Raw genomic sequence first — 23,654 nt, forward strand, 5'->3', positions numbered from 1 at the left:
CTTTCATCCTGAAATTCCCATTTTTCCACTCAACTTTTGCTGAGTTACAGTCACACTGTAGTACTCAATTAACCCCTCGAACAGGGAAATTCTTGGAAAAGAGTTTCCCTTCAGCTATCATGGGGAGTAACTGGAAAAATAGACAAGAACCACAATGCAGAGTAAAGGAGAATAAAGAGCTTTCATACAACATCTGTCTGACATTTGCACACATTCCCAGTGAACACAGAGACTTCAAAACTAATGGGGAATACCCCAGTGTTTTAAAAAGAAGAGGAATTCTTCATCCTTCCTAGCTCTGCTCTGAGGAATCCCGAAACAAGACAAAGAGAAGGCAAGAAATCTCCTAGTCTGTTGCTGCTGCCATGTGTATGTGTGTGTCTGTCTCTCTCTCTCTCTCTCAAGGTATCATTAAAAGTTTCTTAAACAAATAAACCACATTGTCACATGTATGTAAGCTTTCTGCAGGAATAGATGAAGGTTCTGTTTTCATATAAGGGCCCCTAAAAATGAAACGTAATTGTAATTGGGTAAGAAGAGAAATATAGAAAATGTATCGTTCTATGTGAGTAGAACCACCTCTGAATATGACACTCAACATTAGATCTCACCATGTTGTTAGGCTAGTTAAACCAAAACAAAGAACAGAAAATGTGAAGAATAACAATGTAAAATATATATAACAAGAAAATATTACTGCCAGTGGGCATGAATTAGAAGAGTTGGTTTCATTAGTGATGGTGAGAATAACTACTATTGTATTTTCCTTATTTTAAAATACATACAAAGGAAAAGTGTCAAGAATCAAATCTATTAACTTACAAATTACCCATTACAAGAGTAATTTGTAAGTTCATTCAATACAACATACATAACTGCTCCATTAAATCTATTTGCCAGCAAGTTACATATCTGTCTTTAGTGATGCATTTAAAATGATGTGCAAAGAATACACAGGTCCCACCAAACCATTTGTTAAACTGTCATGTTTTCAAAGTCCATCCTAAGTGACAGATAGGCAGGGTGTGAGTAGTTTATAATTCAACGCATCTTTACTTTTGTACATTTGTGTATTGTATCCAGTAAGGGGTATGCAGGACCAATTGAACTTGTTTGATCTAATTGTATTGCATTCTGGGAAGCATGTAGGTTGAACCTCTCTCATCCAGCACCCTCGGGACCTGGCCAGTGACGAACCAGAGAATTTGCTGAACCACGGGAGGTCAATAGTGTAGCAAGCAGGTCTCTTTTTTTATCTCACCGAGGCGAATAAATGGAACAACGCTTGCAACGCCGCCTAGCCAAGACTTACTGGCTCTCTTCATAACAAAGTGTTAGTTTTGTTACGCAATTTTACTGTATTGGCACAAGTAAATAATAGATAAAGCATAAAAAACAAAATAATAAGAAAAAGAAATAGATAATAATACAGGTAAATCTATAATTTACTCACCTAAAATGAATGCCTGAATTCCTCTTCCAAAGTGATGTGACAAGAATGGCTAACTCAAATTACATGTGCGTTACATCTGGGGTCTCTGCTGTAGGTATATCCTGGGTAGATGAAGTGGATTTTCAACTGTAGAGTGCTGCTCACCGCTCCTCTTTGCTACCTTTAACCAACCTTCCAGCTGGGCTTGTCGCATGTATTTTGTTTTTTCTTTAATGAGTTTTTCTCGTATCATGTAGAGAGACATGATCTTTTGTTCAGAAATGAAATGTCTTTGCTCCAGTCCTTCTATTACATTTGTTGTCAACTGAATGCATTTATCTATAGAATTTTTTTCTGCGACGTCCTCATCCTCATCTTCATCACCATCACTGGCTTCTTTGTTATCTTTGGTTTTTCCCTGTTGTACCATTTGCACAAATTCTTCATCCGTCACTTGACTAGCAATTGGTGCATCTTTGTCGACTTCCATCCAGTCTAGTGAATTTTCCTCTCCCAAATCCTTGGCCAGGTCAAACTCTACAGGTTGCGACATACCTCTGGCATACTCATTAACTCACTAACAATTTTTTGGTTTTCAGACACTTGAAATCCAGTGAACTCGGACTCATCATTGACGTCAGGACTGTCCTCAAACATTAGGGCTAGCCACAATTTGTGCCATCCATTCTTCAGAGTAGATGGAGTTACTCTGTCTCAGGCTCTAGCTAGTGTCCAAATTATATCCTTGAGGTTAAATTCTTTCCTAAATGTTGTCAAACTCTTCCCATCATTATGCAATATTAACAATTGGTGCATAAACTCAGACCTGTACATACACTTCAGGGATCGTAAGATACCCTAATCACAAGGCTGAATCAGTGAGGTACAGTTTGAGAGTAAATACAGTCCCACCACATTATCTTTGACAAGCAGCTCTGCTTTAGGGCAGGCAGAGCAATTGTTGAGAATCAGGACAATTTAGCACTTCAGATCCAGACCGAGGTGCAATGGGCTCTTGCCTCCGGTACAAAATATTTCTCAAACCACTCGAGACATAGATTAGTCGTTATCCATCCCTTTTTGTTGCCACGGTATATCACTGGGAATATTTTCACCTCTTTGAATGCCCTTGGGGTCACACTTTTCTCAGTAACCATGAGCTTGCATTTGTGCATGCCTACTGCACCGCTACAACCAAAGACAGTTACCCTGTCCTTCAACTCCTTCGTACCAGATGATGGCCCGTCTGTATCAGTAGCCAACGTTTTCTTAGGCATACAACGCCAATAAAGAGCAGTTTCACACATGCTGCAGGCTAAGTTCTTTGTGGAATATTTTTGCTTGTGCCATCATCATCTTGCCTGACATCGCTGCTTTTCCCCTCCTTCAATTTCTTATGAACACTCATACTTTTTTTATTGTCACTTTTGGCAAAAAAATTAAGGATTTGATTGTTTTGCTTCTTCAAATCATACACTGTAGATGACCCTACATTGTAAAACTCACACAAGGCACGTACCAATGTGCCTTTTTCCAATTTCTGAAGCAATTTCACCTTCTGCGGTATGGATATTGACACATGCTTACACTTAGCAGCATTACCAACACTTCCACTACGTGCTGGTCTCTTAGAAGACATATTTAGGGGTAAATTAGAGCTAAATAACAGCAAAGAATACTGAGAACCAGGACTGGCAGGACTTTGCCGGACCACGGGAAACTTGGCCCCACCTACAAGAAGCGGACATCCGGCTAACTAAAATCATGCTGGACCACAGATGTTGCCAGACCAGAGAGTGCCGGACTGGAGAGGTTCAACCTGTATCATTTTCTGTCTTTTTATTCCATGACATTTTTGGTGGAAAATAAACAGTCCAACACACCAAGAAAAATGAAACAAACTGCAAAAATTACGAACGTCTTTTTAGAAATTATTTTTCAAACTTATATCAAATACCTCAAGACACTTGCAACTGATGTTATTCAATAATGAATAAAATAAAGTAATATTTTGCCTTTAGTAGAAAAACCCATATGCAGTCATACATATAGACAGCCATGTCAAATTTTATAAAGATTTTATCAAAATGGAATTCTGTATTTATATACTTGAATTTGCTATTATCACCGCTTAACTTCCCTCCCTCACCCCCTTTCATTTTACCTATCTCACTACAACTGTAAGAAACGTATGACCTTTCCGTTTCTCACTTCCTCTACCACCTAGCATTCACCGAGTCCTGGCTCTTCCTCTTGGACACAGCCTTGGCAGTTGCACTTGTAGGCTCTCCTCCCACAAACTTTGCCTGAGACCTCTGAGAAACATGGTGGGGGTGGTTTTGGACTTCTGTCTTGTTCCTAACATTTCCATCCCCTCCCTCTCCTTCTCACTCATTCGTTTTCTTTATCTGAACAACATTCAGACTCTTCTATCCCCTCTCCCGCCTGGTGGCTGTCACCTACAGACCCGCTAACTTTTCCCCTACTGCCTACCTCTCTCACATGCCCTGTCTGCCCTGGCAGTGTGCTTTTGCCATTTCTGCAACAAGCACTTTCATGTTTCCCATTATGCCCCTTAGGTGTGGAACACCTTTCTCATACAAGTCTATAAAGCCAATACTCTGTCCTCCTTTAGATCCAGTTTTGCTGTGATGCCTACAGCAAATTGCTGACTGTTAGTAGCCAGCAGGAATTACTGATATCTGTGTGTCTCATGGAGGGCGGGGTTTAGGATATAAATAAATACTCATCACCTGCAAAGTTGTGCTCAAAGTTATTCTACTTAGCCACATCACGTTCCTCTCACTGTTACTCCAGTGAGATTGGGTCCCATTATGTTATCTGTTCTACAAAGAGATGGTAAACTCCCCAGTGCAGGGATATTCTTCCTATCTAAATTAAGACCTGATACAACTGAGTGTAACACACAAATGAAGGGCATGTGGATGACACATGTGACAATGCCTTACTGTAATATCAATAAAATAAAAATATTTACAGTTATTTAAAAAATATTTTAGGACCCTCTTCTTCATAGCCTACCAAAGACTATCAAAGTTTTAAAGACCCTAGTGTATCATTTCACTTGTGGCCTATACCTCTGTACAAAAAAGTACACTGGCGCTTCTTTTAGCATGTGAGCATCAAAACATACTTAGTCGAGTTACTGGGAAAACTTCCACTGACTTCAACAGACCCAGAATTTCACCCGTCTCATATAAATGCAGACCACATTTTGCCTTAAAAAGGCCCCAATCTTGCAGTCCTTCCACATACTTAACTCCCATTAATTTCAATGGGAATTCCATGTGTGCATGTAAAAGTGAGGGGATCAGGCCTGAAATTAGATTTCTTTTTCTATTGTTCATAAGCTAAAATAAATCTCACATAAAGGAAGTTTTAGTTTCCTGATGATGCATATGTTGAATGCCAGTTTTGATCCATAAATCAGAATGTACTAGTATTATGTTTAGGAAACCAATTCCTGGTTAGAATTATTATTGTTATTGTAATGAAGGAATTTTTTAGCTTGTATTTCTGCATACTTTCTGTTACCCAAGACGAACCCTTGGAGGTATGTCCACATGTGAGGTTTATCTGGAAATATTAATGATCTTGAAAGATTTACATTGTTTGTTTATTCTTCAGTCTCTAACATTTGGATGAAGCCCTAAACATTAAAACATCAGCTCTTTCTCTTTATACATATATATCACTGTTTTTTTCTAAATGCATAAAATATTCTTCTTAGCTTTCTTAAAATTTGCTGAGTCTCATGGAGTTTTTATTGTGCAGATTATTTTTGGCCTATTCTGGCCTGTAGTGTTGTATATCCATATTAGTACCCTATTTCTTCCTTCTTTGGAAACTCTCAAAAGTAAGGAGTGAAACTGCATGCATCCGATGAAGTGAGCTGTAGCTCACGAAAGCTTATGCTCAAATAAATTTGTTAGTCTCTAAGGAGCCTCAAGTCCTCCTTTTCTTTTTACTGACCAAATACATACTTTATAATGTATAGTATTTTGTGCATTGCTTCAGTCTCACAGAGTAAATACTAGAGAGTGAATCTAATAAATTAAATATTCCAATTTACTCAACACATCTTAAATGGGACTTTTTTTAAATAAGGTTCACGCTGTGACAAAGCTCACAAAGAAAAGGTCAAAACAGTATATTTTTTGCCTGGTACATAAACAATTTGTTAAACATTAACATCACACTATTCCCATAAATATTTTCTTTTATTAGGCTCTTGTGCCCTGATAATGCATGAGATGAAAACTTGTAACTCATTTGTAAAATAAAATCATAGGGCGGAATTGCTACCAGCTTTTTTATATATAAAGTAGCAAAAATGGGAACCTCCACCTAGGCCCTGTGTTTCCTGTACAACTAGTGAGATTTGGGATCTCCCTTCCAAACATGCTTGTCATCTGAGGAAAGGAAAATGCCCCTCAAATACAAATAGTTCAACCCTTCCAGTCTATCTGCAAGTCTAAATCCTTCTTTTCTTGACTCAAAACATCCCAGATAACTGTTTTCTGGCAGGTAAAAATTAAATCTTTCCCATTAAAGTTTCAATTGGTATTCAGCTATCTGACCAGTTTTTCAAGGCTTCTGAATGCGGGTGTGAAATAAATGTAGAAAAAGAGACTGCTGCAAAGTACAATGACTGAAAGTTTTCAGAATTAATGGGTTCCATATGCATTGTGCTGTGTAAGGTGTACTTCCTGAACTCTCTATTACAGAAGAGAAGGATCCATTTGTTTAATTAACTGCTTAAAAGGCTTTACCACCTACTGAATAAAGGCTGAATCACGGAAACCAGTACACAACTGACTTATTCAGGCTGTGTGCTCAGGTCAATGTGTGAAGAAAGTGAGGGAATGAAGGAAATAGAGTCGACCCCCAAACTCAGGGTCTGCTGCCCTACCTTGGGGTAGGTTGGTGGAAGAGACAGATGGAACCTTGTATACTTGTACTATTATGACCCTGATTCAGCAATGCACTTTTATTCCTAACATTAAGCAGCCTATTGAACACTTGATCTAGCCCCCTTAGGTTTGGATTCTTGATTTTTAAATACTTGGGGTTGGCAATACTGAATCTGCTAAATAAACTTCCTTGCTACTAACACTATCCAACCAGGCAGACAGTTTTCATTTCTGTTCTCTGAACATAAACTTTTTTGGAGAAGAAAAGGGATGTTATTCATAGATGAATTAATGCTGGTTTGTATACCCCGTTAGATTTTAAAAAGTAGCCAGTAACTGAAAAACAGAACAGCTGATCAATTTTAGTATGATGGTATCATGTATGCACATATACATAAAATACTTTAACCGGACAAAGTATTATAGTTGTCTGACACACACACAAAAGTATTTAAAGCTTCTGAAGGATTAACATTTTTGGCTGTCTCTATGTAAACTCATGTTTTACCAAAGTTTTGAAATGGCTAGCCCAGAATACAATTCCCATAATACACTGTATATTCAGCCTTCCAGCCTGATGGCATTTGCGGTTGGCCCTTATTGTTAAAATACATGCAAACTGTTTCACAGAGAAGGGGGGAAAGTACTGTTGTTTAAACTTTAGATTTACATTTCTGGAAAAAAAAAACTCACAAATTTCCACACTATAGGGCAAATAATAATCCAGACTTTCTTTGGGTTTTTTTCCTATTATTATTTATTTAATTTTTGCTGACAGCAACTTGCCTCAAATGCTATTTAAGCAATAAGACATGACAAGACATATGCTATTTTGAGATAACACATACTTCTGAAGTGCTGTCAGGTAGAGCTGGTGCCTTCAACAGTCTGACGAATCTGTTATCTCAAAGTAACACAAGGTTTAGGAGCGTCTTCTATTACAATTATAAACTAACTCCAAATTCAGTTTTAAATCAACCTTTCTGTATCCCCGCAAAGGGGGAAAAAATTATCTTGTGTGGAGTTTCACTATACTTCTGGAACTACTATAACTTTATATATGAGTGGTTACACAATAGTTTAATAATACCATCATGAATTGGCAACAAACTCTGTTCAGTTGATATCTGTTCTCAGACATGGGGCATACTACTACTTTGTCTTATTTTCTTGTTACTTAAAGTAATAAGAAATGTTAACATTAAAACACACAATAATTTGAGGGTTGTGAAAACCAGCAGACTGAACTGGCAGCTTGAAACCAAAGTCTTCTGTTTATCTAGTGTAAACTTCCCCAAAATGACCTATTTACATTTACATGTTTCAGCCATGATCTGGACAGATCACCTCTAAAGGAAAAAAAGTGGTTAACTCTCCATGTGTAGTGTAACTGAACTTGTGTCCTGTGGCGTTTCCAATATGCATCAAATTGTGATGGTAATTATTTTTTTTTGGCTATATGGATACTTACCCATTAGAAGTTGGAAGTTTTGCCTTGTAAATATGTAAAATGTTCCTTTTCCTTGTCATTAACAGCAATATGTTGTAGTTGTATTGGTTGGCTTAGCAGTGTTAATATGACAATTCTCCAGGGAACTTATTCCTCCAGTTTGGCATGTTCTTTACAGAAAACGTGCACTAAATAGATTTCAGGAATTGTAAGTGGCACTGTATAACTTATATTAAACTTTGGGTGCAACTACTACGATTGTCAACTAAACTAGTCAAGGTAGCTTATTATCTTACCTTTGAAGTAACTTCCAACAGCTATAACTAAAAAAATAGAAAAGGAGTACTTGTGGCACCTTAGAGACGAACAAATTTATTTGAGCATAAGCTTTCGTGAGCTACATGAAAGCTTATGCTCAAATAAATTGTTCAACTCTAAGGTGCCACATGTCCTCCTTTTCTTTTTGCAGATACAGACTAACACGGCTGCTACTCTGAAACCTAAAAAAATAGAGGTGCAAATATGGAGGCATGCTCTGGTTCCTTGAACCTCATTTCCCCAAAATGAACAAGACTGTTGACCACCACCATGTTAATAATTATGGTCAAATCAGGCCACAGATTTTATACAGCAATCAAAGACAAATTTGACCCTAAGAGACTAGAAACTCAAAGTCCTATGGTGCTGAGCACTCCAGGAAAGTACTTAACACTTACGTAAATGGGACTATTCATATGCTTAACATTAAGTAAGTACTTAAATGTTTTGCTGGATTGGGGCCAGAGTGTTCAGCAACTAGTAGCATCTCACTTTTTATAGACATGAAAAACAAAGCAGCAAAGAGTCCTGTGGAACCTTATAGACTAACAGATGTATTGGAGCATAAGCTTTCGTGGGTGAATACCCACTTTGTCGGATGCAAAGCCACCATCAAAACGATTGCCTACATTTCTACCAGTCCATCACTGTCCTTTAGAGTAATTCATAGATGTGTATCAAAGAGAAATGACATAATAGCAATAGTCACAAACTTGGTACAGTAAGAAATCTAAGCCAGAGTCCTAAGCAGGCTTTAACAAGCCATCTTGGTGCATGATAATGAATCTGGCTCGAGGTTGCATTATGAAGAGTATGTATGAAGCATAAAAAAATCCCCAAACCTCGAATTTTATGAGCAAAAAGAGTGAGTCTTCATGTCAGTGTCATAAACCATGAGAGATTCTAGTCTGTAAATCTAATCCAAAGAGTAAAGCAGCTCCAAGACATAATACTCAAACAACCCAGACATCAAAAGATATAACAAAAATTAGAGGTGTCACCTCCAAAACAGCTACGTTCAAACACAGATTAGTTCTCTACTTTGCATCTTCCAAGCACCCCCAATGCAGGTACTGCAATGTCTTGTAGGCAATTAAGAGACAACTGAAAAAACAATGGGCCTCACTGTGCTCTCACTCCAGTTTTACACCAGTGTATTCCATTCACTGCAGTGGAAGTATTCTTGACTTATACTGGTATAACTCAGAGCAGACAATGTGCTGTCTGAGCAGAGTACGTGGATGTCCATCTAAGCTAAAATAATCTTCTGTCTGGGTAGGTAACTGATGGGGAGGAGGGGGGAGGAAGGGAGGAGAGAGAGAGAGAATGAATGCCCAGTGAATACCACAATTGTAAAACGCAACTTCAGATAAAAAGTTGACCATTGGGTGATACTGGGCCTAATTCTGCACTAACTTTACATCATTTGCAACCATTAAGAATTTATTCCATTGCCTCCACTGAGAGGCACACTGCACCCACTCTTAAATCTAAAGCACTAACAAAGAAGACCCGAGTCTGGATTTAAGGTGAATTGGGGCAAACTGTGAACCAGGACATTAAGAGCAGCAAAAAGATCTAACATCAAAGACATCTGTACAAATCCCTCATCAGCAATCATTTACAGATCACTAGAAACCCTTTAAAAGAAGCTGCAGTGCTACAGACATATTTAGAAATCAGATTCAAAACATTACCGTTATCAATTCCATTGTCTGACACAGGTTTCACGGTCTGGGGTTTTTTATCTCACAAAAAACATCGCAAGACAGGGGAACCTCTTAATCAGATCTACCTCCACATTTCAGGACATGATTTAATGAGTATAAATGTCACATTGAATTACATAGCATGCTATAATTGAAACATTCAAAAGCCCAGTAATAAGCAAATCCAAAGTTGCTATACAGACTTTCACAAACCAACTAGACCAAGGATCAAGAAGCGAGGTTTTTGAAGAAATCAAGCAAGTTATTCTCCAACTGGATATAGAAATTGAAGGTGTATGTATGGAGATGTCCTTAACAATTGCTGAAGAAGAGCAAAAGGTCACATACACCAGCGATCAAAATACATACAATAGATTTAACCTAAAGAGGGAGATTTTTGAAGGAACAAATGAGTTAGGTGATTAACTGCCATCTGTGCTTTTCTGAATCTCACAGTAAAAAAATTTTTTTTTAAAATGTTAAGAGTATTCAGTAAACAAAGAATGGATGCTGGCCATACAAAATAACGTAGACATGACTAATCTTTAAATGCAGGTAACTCCAGTCTACGTACCTTTCCCAGATCTGAAGAGAGCTATGTGTAGCTCAAAGCTTTTCTCTTTCACCAACAGATGTTGGTCCAATAAAAGACCTTGCCTCTATGTTTTCCAGAAGTTACATCCCCAAGCTACTGGAGTTATATTCAGATCTAGTGGTGCTTAGCACATCTTCAACAGAGTTGGTATAATCTTACATGTCTAGGTAGTAAAAGTTTCTTACACTGTTTTCCAAATCTTTTCACAATACCCTCACTTTCCTAGTTTTCTTTTCAAACACATACGGCTGCAAGGATTAGGAAATCCCTTAATACGTTGGTACAAATTTTTTCTAAAGGGTGGAATTACTAATATCTACAGCCTCATTTGATATAAGCTGCCATGTGCTCCAGCTAAACATGCTGCTCCATCGCAGCACTTCATCTGCAGTATAGCACAGGTCTACAGAAATTATCTAGCCTAACTGTGGTCCTTTGTGCATAAAAAGAAATGCATAAAAAGAAACCCTCTATCTGGCCACTTTAAGAGAAAGCAGGGGGTCCAGTGCACCTGTGACTGATTACCTGTTGCCCAACTGGGCTTAAGGAAAGGCACCTGGGTCTCATAAAGAGGGAAACAGGAAGAGGAAGCTGGAGAGACGAGAGCTGCTGTGGTGGCAAAGCAGTCTGAGCATTCAGCAAACACTACCCCAAACAGTGGGGGTCTACGCAACCCCCAATCTCAATGGGAGAGACAGAATCATCAGAGCCTGGGATGAGCTGATAACTGTGCCTAGTGGAGAGATGGAGCCAGAGAGACCTCTGGGAGGAGGGGCTGCTCCCAGTGGGAAACTAGAATGGAAGAGACTTTACTTTGGGTTTGACTTTACTCTGGGTTCATTTTATATTAATAAACCAGTCCCCAAGAAGGGAATTTGTCACTGGACATAAAGTTTCTGTGAATAACTGGGAACCTATGGAAGGGAAACTGAGGCAGCGGCCTGCAGTCCCACCCTTGGCTATGAGGGTGTGCTTGGGAGTCGGCTGCCCTTTCACAACTTACCAATTATAACTAAATGCTTCAAGTGAAATCATCTACTGCAACTTGGTAAAGTGCAAGAAATGGGTGAACAGTCACAGCAGCAAACCTACTATTAATATATCTATAACCTCCAAATGTTGCTAAAGAAGTTTTCTAGGAACAGCAAGAAAGATTTAATTTCTGGGAAAGTGAATCATTTAACTACTGAGGTGTCCACAGCTAGGCCAGCATGCCTAAATCACCAACTTGACTGGACCAGATATTATCTGTACCACATTATCTGCTCCACTGTGAGAGGAATTTAAGCTACTTGTATTGTATGCAAATACTTTGAGCTCATCTACTCACAATGCCTCAGATTCAGTAAAACGGAACCTAGAAAAAAGGAACTTGCCAATCAGAAACACAGTGGAAATAACCCAAAATGCCTGCAGGATAAAGGTTAGTTTGTATGATGTCAGTATAATACATAAAATTACACAGAGAGCACAGCTAGCAGGCCAATACTCAACATGTATTTGTTCAGCTCTAATCAATCACTTCTTCCATTATCTGCTACACAGCTCCTGCATTCATCTTAAAATAAGGGAAGGCCAAACAATTTGGCATGTAGACCTTAAAGCCTGTATAATTGGAGGATTAGTCATTCCCATATACGTCCCCTGGCTTCTCTGATCTCTCACCAACACCCTTCAGTGCTTCTAGCTATCAAACCTTTCGTTGTCATCCATTCCCTTTTGGTGCAGAACACTCATTTCTGTTTTGTTCGGTCCTCTCTCTATTCACATTAGCCCCTGGTAATCCAAAGATAAATGGAAGCAAACTGTGGCCACTGGCCGTAACACTAGAAAGATACCCACTTATGACCATTTCCACTGTAGTCCGGAGCAACATACCACACTCTTAAAAGGGGTGCTGTAAGATTCTGCTATGAAGTGGTACCCTGGCCCGATGCTGCTCACAAATAGCACTCTGCCATCTATGATTTGCAAACACATTCCAGGCCATGCAGTAATACCACTGTCTTCCTGTGTGTGTTAGAATAGTGCTCTCAGAGTGTTAACAAGAATGGTGCCAAAGAGAAACCAGTGCCACCAGTGGTTCTTGAAATGTATAGAACCAACCATGTTTCAAGCTACACACTGATCTGATCTTTGTTTCATGAGTTTGCCAAGAGTGACAGCTTGGGCTTTGCCAGATCCCAAACCTTACATAATTTCTCTTGTGTGTGACTGCAAAGAACTGGGCCCTGGCCGCTGTTTAACCCCCATTCTACATTTGTGTCATCAACCTGCAGTGATATTTGAAAGTACTGGCATTAATCACCCTTTTGTGTGTAGTTCTGAATTAGTTTTGCTAATAAAGTATGCATGGGGGTAGGTGTTCTATACTGACAGCCAACTCAGACATTGTCAGATTTTGCTGATGTATTGTGCAATTGTGGCATTATGCTTTTTTCCCCCCTTCTTCATTTGTATACAACTAATCTAAATTACTGGAATTGTTCTTATTTGTAATTATTGCACTTTGTGGAAGTCTAAGACGTTTTCGTGCACAAATGGTTTAATGTCCAGTCATTCCCCTAACCTTTCCTTTTCAGGTTCTCTTATGGGTTTGCCTTTCCATGGCAAACCCTTAAGCTTCAGCAATTCTAGTCTTGCCATTTATTAGGAATCTCTTAGAAAACATAAAAGCAATATTGCTAACTCCTGTGATTTTTATCACAAGTCTCATGATATCCTTCTTAAAGTCCAGTCAACTGATTATATAAGAATCTCAACTTTCACTGGAAAAAGAAAAAGGTTTCTAATCCTCATGGTTGAGGGGAAGAGCTGGAAATGTGACCCAAGAAGGCAAAAAGACCTAAATTTATTTTTTCTTAAAATTTCATGATTTTTAAGCCAGTATCATGACATTTGGGGAATGACTTTTATATGCTTGGGGCTGGCAATACAGCTAAAGTATTGTTATGCTAATTTTAGTATCTTGGGCCTTTTTTATTCAGTGCATTCATCCACATTACAGTGGTGTAAATTTTAGTGTGAACTGGCCCGTTGAGCACTAACTGGCCCATGTGGATCCTGAATGGTGCACACTAAAAGTCCCCATTTCAAAGAGTACTACATTAACATGCACTAGTGAACTTCTAGTGCGCGCCAGCAGGATCCACAGAGGCCAATTAGTGCATGATAAACTAGTGTACTCTAAAAAAGAAAAGGAGTACTTGTGGCACCTTAGAGACTAACAAATTTATCTGAGCATAAGCTTTTTTGAGCTACAGCTCACTTCATCGGAAGAATTTACACCCCTCTAGTGCAAACTAAACACACCTTTTGGGCTTTGCCAGATCCCAAACCTTGCCTTATTTCTCTTGTGCCCACAGAGTAACAACACAGATGCATTCTACAGAACTTTAAAAACCCTGACACAAAAGTATCCCACACTGAAATATCCTGTTCCTTACAGGGAGATAGGAAGCCCTGGGCCAGAATTAGGGGCATACAGAGCCACATGTGCATCTGCTTATACCTCAGACGCACCAAGACAGAAGGAGCTCTTGTATGTGCAACTATGTTGTAGATTATCTCCCCATATGCCCTCACCAATAACTCATTTCTTCTTCCCTAAATATAATCAATCATACAAATAAGAGCATTGTATTCTTGGGGCTTTATTTTAGTTTTTTAAATTACTCAAAAAATAGGGCTTTTATCACTTCTTCTGGGGGAAAAGTTCTCATAGATAAGCACATTTTTTTCTGATATTGTCTCCATTTTCCTTTGCTCAGTATCATCCCATTATTTTTAGTTATACCTCCTTAGACCACCCTAAACAATTGTCAGCCAGCTCTAGTATCCACTATTACCCCATGCCTCTTTGAGGATAACTGCTTTCCAAATACTTCTCTCCCACTGCATATATTGCTGTTAGATTACTAGGAGGAAATCCTGAGAAATTCACACTGTCTTCAGTGGGGCCAAGAATTCACCACTTGTCCCCAAATGTATTAATTTACAATTTTCACAGCTGAATTCATTTTGTTTCCTGCTCACGTTTCTAACCTCCTAATGATCTCTCCCCCAAAAGGCTAGTGGTCACTACGTAGGGTCAGTCTCTATTTTTGGCAAAATAATTAGCATTTTCCCATACTCTAATGAATTTCAACAGACTTCAGAGATTCCCCCATAGTTTTTCCCCAATACCCCAATTTATAGATATATCAGATATAGATATATAGATATATATGCTATCAGTTATGTGTCTCTTTTTAATATGGCTGTGTGCTCAGGGTTGTTTGCCATACCTCCTGATATACATGTAATAATATGCTGTTTTCCCCCGTTTCAGTTCATTAACCAAAACATTACATAAAACAGTGTCTAACCATTGATTCCCCAAGAAATCCCACCGGACAAGTTAAAAACTAAAACAAAACAGGCACTTCTCCAGTGCCTAGAACTTCAACCACAACCGAGAAGAGGTTAAGAGCGCTGACTTCTTGTTCTTGATATCAAGAATGTTCAAGTTAGTCTATAACTATCAACTATAACTATATGACCAGGAGAGGATGTGCTTCTGCTGCCAGATATGCTTCCATTGCCATCCTAAAGTTTTTGTTTTGGTAAACCCTTTCTGAGCTCTCTCATCTCTGATGAACATGAAACAATAGTGATGTGACATCCTACCCTTACATATTTTTTTTCTTAACTGCAGTAGCAAAACACCCTGCTACCCTGGGAGTAAGTCTGAAGGGCTTGCCCCTCACTGATCCTCTTCAGCATTCTCTTTCCCTCACAACCTCCACTGTGCTGCTCAGTTCAGCTCCTGGCCCCAGACTTTTATAGTGGAGACCCCCTCAGGGAGTACTAGGATTCATGTGTCCTTGGGGATAGAACCTGTATGGGGGAGTCAGAGACTGAAACCAGGAAAGCAGCTCCTGAAGTAGTCTAAGCAGGGACCTCCCAGTACAGATCATAGAATCATAGAATATCAGGGTTGGAAGAGACCTCAGGAGGTCATCTAGTCCAATCCCCTGCTCAAAGCAGGACCAATCCCCAACAGGTGATGTTATCAACGTATTTTCTACAGTTCCGACTAAACATTCTGCCCCCTGTGCTGATTGGCTGTTTGCTCCAACCTTCCCCCCATCTTTTGTCTGTCTTATCTATTTAGATGGTTAAATTCTCCAAGGCAGGAACTGCTGCCTACTACTCTTGTTATACAGTGCCTAGCACACTGAGGCTCCATTCTCAATGAGACCCCAGCCACTACTGTAATAAACATAATAAATAATAACAACATGATGCATCAGCTACAATGAGCAGCATCAGTAAAAGGGAGTCACTTTTTAAAATGTAGGAAGAAGCTGGAGGAAGCTGGGAGAAAAATACAAGACACATAAAAGGCAGAGGCAGAGAAGGGAAGGGAACTAAGTGTAGGAGAAACTTTCCCACTTGAATCAGGGTTCCCGCTCATGCACAATGATCTCTCTCCTCTTCCTCCCCTTTCTTGGTGAGACCAATTAGAATAATAAAACTTCCCCCTCCTCTATCCCACCTATAATAGTTAAAAATCCTGGTTTTCTACAGTTACTTTATAACTTTTTTCATTCAGAGAGAGAATGCATACTTGGGGGAAGTAATTTATTTCCTTTGCTAAATCCCTTGAGCACTACAGTGGAGGATACAAAATATTGTTCTTCGGCTGCTTGCTTGTTGCTCTGTAAAATATTAAATTAAAACTACATGAACTTGCTTCCCCATTTTCCCACCAGCAAGTATTTGGCAGTCATGTCGTCACAGTTGATGCTTCTGTCTAGATTTCAAAACTGAAATAGCCCATAATGCCTCAATGAACAAACTGATGTTGTAGCACTTCCTAAGCATCAAACACATCGTGACTCTAGTTTTTGTTTTTCTGTTGTTGTTTCTTGCTTGTTTGTTTGTTGGGGGGGGTTTACAAGGTCTTTGCAGAGATCAAGCTCAAAAGGACACACACACAAAAACAAATAAAACCCCAAACCCCCACCCCCCCAGTTACCTGCTGACAGAGATCTAGCTGGATCACAACAAGTTAATGGGGAAGGAATGGAATGGCAGGTGTCTTCCCATACTGTTTTGTTTTAATGATCACTTTGATATGGAGAGCAATAATTCTGCCTGTTTGGTGCTTCAGGGCTGCCCACAGGGGGATCAAATTAGGGTGCCCACTTTCAGCCTAAAAATAAAGACACTATCTTGCATGTCCTGACTTTTTTTTTTTTTTTGGCTCACCAAATTATATACTTTGGGGGAGAAGCAGATGGGCTAAAAATAGAGATTGTTTCTCCTTGTATTTATATGGAAATGATGCATGACCCTTAACCTACCACTTTTAGTTAAGATCTCAAACTAACAAAAAAAAAAAGCTGAAGTCAATGTAAGTGCTGAGCAACAGCTGCTTGCACCTGGCTCAGGCAGCTTCAAATGCAACATAATGGAAATGCTGACATAACCTTATTTGTTGGCGCCATTCATGCCACTGACAAACAGTGCACAGAGATTGTATCTTTTCATAGTGCAGTTCCTTCTTAACCGACAGTATAGCTCATGGGCTACCTCTTCTCCCTCTGGCCATCACACAGGCCACTCCCCTCTCATTTGCATAACATTCCTATGGCAACTGCAGTGACTGTTTACATAGAAAAATGATATAAGGAATGCAATTTTTGGTCATCTTTTAAAATGATTAACAGCTGAATAAAAGGAGGAGAGCCAACACCATGTGACCTGCCAGCTTTTCACAGACCATCAGCAGTTTGCTGGTTTGGACTAGAGTAAATGGTGGATTCTCTGTAACTTGAAAAATTTAAACCAAGATTTAAGGATCTGAATAACTCAGACAGAGGTATGGGCCTACTGCAGGAGTTCTGTGGCCTGCAATGCTATAATAGGTCAGTCTACATGATGGTCCCTTCAGGCCTTCAAGTCTTTGCAGCTATAAGTACTCCATACACCAGTTTGGGAGCCTCTGATGGATGGTAATCTGGGTTTGCAAACTCAACTCACACGGCTGAGAAAGAACGATGTGACTCTAGCGATTTAGCAGAGGATAAGTGAAGGGTAGGAACACTCTGTATTTGAGAGACTCAGAGCTATTTTGCATTTGGTGCATGCTTTTTGCTCCTCTAATATGACTCAATTCTGCGAGGTGCCATGCATTCTGGCCCCAAACCAGCAAAGCACATGCTCAGCTAAATTGTACTGTTCATATGTTTAAAGTTAATTATGTGCTTAAATGCTATGTTGGATCAGGGACAGAATGTTCAGCCCTCTTGCAGGATCAAGGCCCTTTTAGGCTCGCAGTCCCACAGTAACATATACAAGTTATGGGGAAAGGAAGTTAAGATGTGAAAATAAAAGTAAATGATGTGATTTTAAATAGTCTCATGAGTACCACGAGGTTTGCCCAGCCACATTCTGAGTAAAAACAACACTGTAAAGTGAATGTGGGGAAAAGAAACTACAGCTACTGAAGATGGCTACTGTTGTTGCTGCTTGAGCTTTGCTATTGACTAAAAAGGCCACCTGACCCTGTGAGATTAACTAGAAGAGCCTCAGCAGAGGGTAGCAAACCATAACACTTCTAGGACAAAAGACAATTTAAAGAGCATAACAAAGCATTTGATTTTAATGGGGCTGTCCGGTTGTAAATGAAGGCAGAATCTGGCCTATACTCTATAGACTTCAAGTTTTAGTTCATAAAGGAGGGGGAAAGCCTCATGAATTGAATAAGCAACCTCAAGAGGGCTAAAATTCCTTTATCTGAACAAAGTATTCATACAGCCTGATGGACAGAATGACCCAATTCTCTATCTCTAAATTGTTGACAGTATAAAACAGTTGAATAGCATATCCATTAAACTGCCTTATCAAAGAGATATAAATAGAGGAAAATTAAGATACTGATCTTGGCCTAAAAATTGTGTTCTACTTATTCTATTTTCAATTAGAAAGCTTTGTCAGCTATGAAAAATGTTCACTTCATTGATATCGCTAGTAATTATTAAATAAACTGCATTAACAATGTGAAGTAGCAACAGTAAAGTTCCTTAACTATACAGTAGTCCCTTTGACGAACTAGCTCTTCAAATGTGAAATTGTGGAATAAAAAATGAAGCACACAGACAAACAGTGCAAGTGCATCTATTTACTGATATTCATCTTTATTTAGCTTGATCAGTTTGCTACTTTCTCACTGTTCAATACGAAAGGTGAGAACCAATTTGCCAACTAAAGAAAATGAGTTTCCTATTGGCACTGGGTTATTATGAGAGAAATTGCTGCGTAACTTTAAAATGTTTTCTCTTCTGAGATCAGTGTTCAGAAGTTGAACTGAGGTAGGAAAGAGATAAGGCTAAAATCAAATGATTAAGAACAGTACAGAAGAATAATTTACTCTTTGAGCATTATATGAAAGGACTGTTGCTGTTTTGAGCCTGTCTCTGGGGAGATGATTTTCCATCACAACTGTTTCCACAAAGGTATTGTGCATTGCACTGGTAGAATTTCACAGCCTCATTTCACCCTGAATGATGCTGTATTTCAGTAATTCCATATTGAATCTATTGTACAGGGGCATTTCAGAGAGTGCCCAATGGATTTTAACATGAATGCAATGAGTATACTTTCATAAACTTTTTTTAAATTGCATAAATACAACAATAAATGGACAGACCAAATTTTGAGCCTACTATTTGGTCAAGTGAGCATGACATAAATACTTAAGATTGATCTGTCACTAGTACTTATTAGAGTTGTGGTTTTTAAGATGGGCAGGGAAGCACGTAAGAATTTGGCTTTGGTATTTCATTAAATTAACCTTCTAATCTAATGTGCCCCTGGATTTGCCCATCTGGGACTTAAGTCCCAGTGAAGCTAATAAAGTTGAGAACGCACAGTGAAGTCAACCCAAGACAAGTTTTGTTCCAAAAAGGACATTTTAGGCACCAAAAAAGGTTTTGATTTTTATAATGATTTCAACCCTTGGAGGGACAGAGGAAGAGGATCTAAGCATTACATTTAGAAAGAGATATATATATGCCTTGTAGTTTCAGCTCAAACTTTGACCTCTCTTAAAATGATCATAATCTGATGGGAAATGTCCAGTGACAAAATATATCCAACACCACATCATCACTGCTGTCAATAATGATTAAATATAGAACTTAATACATGATCCTGGAACATGTTGCTTTTCTTCTATGACATTCATTAGCCAGCTGAGGAAGCATGTGTTAACTAATATAGTTTAAAAAATTTCCCAGAACTGTGCTGGTGACTTCCTCACTGATGCTCCTGAAAACAAGTTAAACATTACAAAACCTGGATTAGTTAGTTCTTCATGAAAGAAAAAGAAAATGTGGGGAAATGTCATTGTTTGCCAAATGGAAAAAGCAGAGGGCTAGTCAGGAAAGAAATGTTTCTCTCTCATTTCTCATAGGGTATTATTATAAACAAAGGATAGTAAACAACAAAAATTTAAAATGATACAAAAATGCTTAGTGTTTCTTTATATATTTACTTTGCTGCTATTTGGGGAATAATTTGTTCCATTTAGCTAGAGTTGGACTCAGAGGACTGCTTTAATCCAGAGAGATTAATTATAGCCTTATAGTTATAACACAAGTTTGGGGAAGCAAAACACAGAAAAAGAAAAGAGGAAGAAATGCCTTTCTCGTTAGCAATTAACAAGTTTATGTGCTTCAAGGTTATAGCAGGCAAACTGTGCTCTAACTACATCTGTATACTGAGAGCAGAAAGGGTGTAAATCAGGGCAAAACTGGGCCTGGAGATGTCTAGGAAAGATACTGCTATACTGAAACTAACAGCAGAGATATTGAAGCAAACAGCAGAGGTAACTGCGTTGCTAGGGGTAACTAAGCTACCTCTCAGTTGTCCTTCATTTGAAATCCAAATTTACCTGTATCTTGCAAAGACCTCCTGTGACCTCACTTTTATTATTTACATCAGAAATGCTGAATCATCCAGCTGGGACTATAAACAATGTTAATTAGGCTACAGAATTGATGCACATTAATTTTAAGCTTCTTATGGTATTTTACTCATCTATTATTGTGATCCTTTGCTTCTTGCTGTGTCCCACATTCAGGCCCCAGGAGGCTAAGAGGCATGGGACCTACAAGAGCTAGACACAAAGAAAAAGTAACATAGGCAAAAGGGGGGAGAAATGTTGTGTATGAGCTTACCTAGTGATGGTTCAGGTACTCCTTCCTCAAAACTGTCCTCAGCACCCTCCTCACCCATTCCAGAGGTCACAGAATCTTCTGGGGCAGACGCTGAGCCGGGAGTGCTTGGCCCACTAACAGAACCAGAATCCCCTTCTTCACTGCTGGATCCATACCGGTCTGGCTGAGCAATGGTCCCACTCTCACTGCAGCTCCTGCGTTCTTTCCTGTGCACCCGTGAATGGAGCACCATTTGGTGGTACGTGCGGAAAATCTTTCCACACTCAAAGCACTCAGTGGACTTGTTTTGGGATGCCCTTCTACTCTGCCTTGAGGAAGGTCTGTAGTCCAGGTCACTCTGAGCAAGGATACAGTTTTCTCCTTGTTGCACATTGCTGTTCTTCTCCAAGCGCCCACTGACACAGCTTTTCTTCTTGGGGTTGCTGGAGGAGCTGGGTGAATCCTGATCTCGCTTGCGCTTCTCCTGGCTGACCAGAATATATTCTCTTTTATCCTTGTCATAAGTCACATCTGCATCAGCAAGGACTTCATCCCATCCCACATATTTTACATACTCAGAAGGCTCTGCTACTTTTCCTTTGGTGGCCAGCTGCCAGGCCTGGTAGCTACTGACTGGATCCAGCTCAGCTACCCTTTTTCCAGGCTGTCCTCTTGTAACTCTATCTATCCCTACAGCAGACCTCAGATTCAGGCACTGTAAGAAAAATTGCTTATTTACAGATGGATCTGGGCTTCCATCAATTAACCCCTCACCTTTGTTCTCAATACTGCTTCTTTGAGCTCTGAAGTGTACAGCATTATGTGCTTTTAGGCTTTCCATATTTGTAAACAGATTCCCGCACTTGGTGCAAACTTCATACAGAGATAAACCAGTCACAATTGTTTCCTCCTGAATCACATTATTAATAGTGGCTATGGGCTCTAAATCATTTTTTGGTTTGTTTTTGCTCCCCGTCTTTGGACCGTGTGATTTCATGTGGTTTTTGAGAAACCAGGGCTCTTTAAATCTCCTGCCACAAATGTGGCATCCATGATCAAACGATCCTCTATGCTTTTTCATGTGAGCTTTGAGAAACCAGGTTTGACTGAAGGCCTGACCACAGACTTCACAAGGAAATTCCCCTGCATTCAGCTCACTCTTGCAATTCTCAGTGTAAGCTTCCCCGTTTGGAATTTGAGCTGTAATATGGTCTTTCTCTATATGGTTTAACAGCGTCTCTTCTCTTAATGTCATGTAGTTACAAAGCCTGCATTTGTATGGCTTATGGACTTGATGTAGGTGCTGTTCCAGGTCTTTCTTTCTCTCAAACTTGTTTTTGCAGAAGTTGCACAGATAAGTGGGTAGCTTGCCATCTTCTGCAGGTTGTGCCTCGGTGACAACCTCCTTCTTGCTGCTTCTCAATAAAATCTTGCTGTTGTCTGCCTGGGTTGCCCCATTCAGAATCTTGTTGCAGGCAGATGTACTTTTGGTGGGGCTGGTGCATCCGTCAAGGCCTTCTGAGACTCCCATCTCTCCAAGCTGTGCTTCTCCCATCTCCACCTCATGCCCCTGACTTAAAGTGCCTGTTCTGTGACTCCGAATGTGTATCTTCAGATTGCCCTTTTGGGAGGCTCTGTGGTCGCAGTAAGGACATTTATAGGGCTTCTCTCCTGTGTGCTTCCTCATGTGCTGAGACAGGGAGCTCTGAAAAGGAAAACTCTTGCCACAGATGCAGCAGCTGTGGCACATGGACTTGTCTCCATCAACGTCGTTCTTGTTTATCTTGCTAGGACTAGAGGATCTTCGTAATTCCATCTCTACCTCCTTGCTGCGATCCATCTGAACTACTGCAACATCGGTCGTACAGGGCAAAAGGACAAAGCCTTGTCCAACAGCAGAGGGCTGGGCTGTGGTTTCAATCATACGGTTCTGTTGAGTGTTCACCTCTTCATTCTCAGGTTAAAGTTTCCCCTATCAATTGCTCGAAAGAGTCTGGGCTGTCACTTTATTCATGTATGTTCTGGAAGCGGATGGCAATAAGCACCTGAAACAAACAAAAACAAAAATACAGAAATTGTGTAAGTAGATTATTCAATATGTTTAAAACTATTTATACTTTTCCTTGGGTGCTTTTTGTCACCAGACCCAATTTCAAAAACATATTATACTTTGATTTATTTTAATAATAAGCATTAGCTTATATTAATATTCCATAACATGCACATTTTAGTTTAAATGGTTAGCATTCAAAGCAACATTAATTAAAATATAATTTGGGGTAAAAACAATGACATACACAGGGATAAGGGACATCACGGTTTAAAAAATGTGTGCACGCCATGGGCAGGGTGGATAAAAATCAATGATTTTTTTTTTTTTTAAAAAGGATTTTTTAAATTTAAATTGGATTTTTTTGATAAAATGCTTTTTGAGGAAAAAACCTATCTAAAGATAGTTTTAATTAAGATATATCTTTAAGCTATAATGTCTCATCATGGAATAGAGATTATACATTCTAATTCTATAGTATAAAACAATATATTCATGTAATATATGAGAAAAGTTTTGTAAATGAATTCCAATAGTTCATGGATTAGGGACCCAGTTTATGAGGTTCCACAGGCTTCTGTATAGATTATTTAGGTTAATCTATCTACCCAATGGGACTCAGTGCTCAGTCTAGAAGTTACCATCAGAGATGCTTAGTTTTGTGGTTCTCAAACTGTGGATTTGTGTCTCCAGAGATAATATGCTTGTTAACAGCAAAAATGTTTTAAATAAATAAATAATATATAGAGGTGAGAAATAACAGACCTCAACTCTATTGTCCCTCTGCAAATTTGTGTAGACAGAGTCAATCCCTTACCTCTCTCTAAAAGTGCAAAGTTTCAAAAGGTTCAATGAATAGAAGATTGTTGGGGGCAGAATAGATCTGGACAAGGAAAAGAAGTCTGGAGATAAATGTGAGAAGCGAGGGACATATGCTTGTTTTGTTAAAATATTATGT

The 23,654-nt window shown here is 39.2% G+C and overlaps 1 protein-coding gene across 8 annotated transcripts in view; it reads right to left on the bottom strand.

Moving 5' to 3' along the window:
• Nucleotides 1-23,654, bottom strand: part of ZNF516 (zinc finger protein 516) — a 129,124-nt gene that overhangs the window by 52,625 nt on the left and 52,845 nt on the right. For all 8 annotated transcript variants that reach the window (XM_073331783.1, XM_073331785.1, XM_073331782.1 and 5 more), the window contains one exon: nucleotides 20,668-22,691. In XM_073331783.1, the coding sequence (XP_073187884.1) occupies nucleotides 20,668-22,570 (1,903 nt within the window). In that variant the 5' untranslated portion in view covers nucleotides 22,571-22,691. The remainder of the gene's footprint in view (nucleotides 1-20,667; nucleotides 22,692-23,654) is intronic.

This window comes from Lepidochelys kempii, chromosome 2, assembly GCF_965140265.1.
Source record: "Lepidochelys kempii isolate rLepKem1 chromosome 2, rLepKem1.hap2, whole genome shotgun sequence".
Classification (NCBI taxonomy): domain Eukaryota; kingdom Metazoa; phylum Chordata; order Testudines; family Cheloniidae; genus Lepidochelys; species Lepidochelys kempii.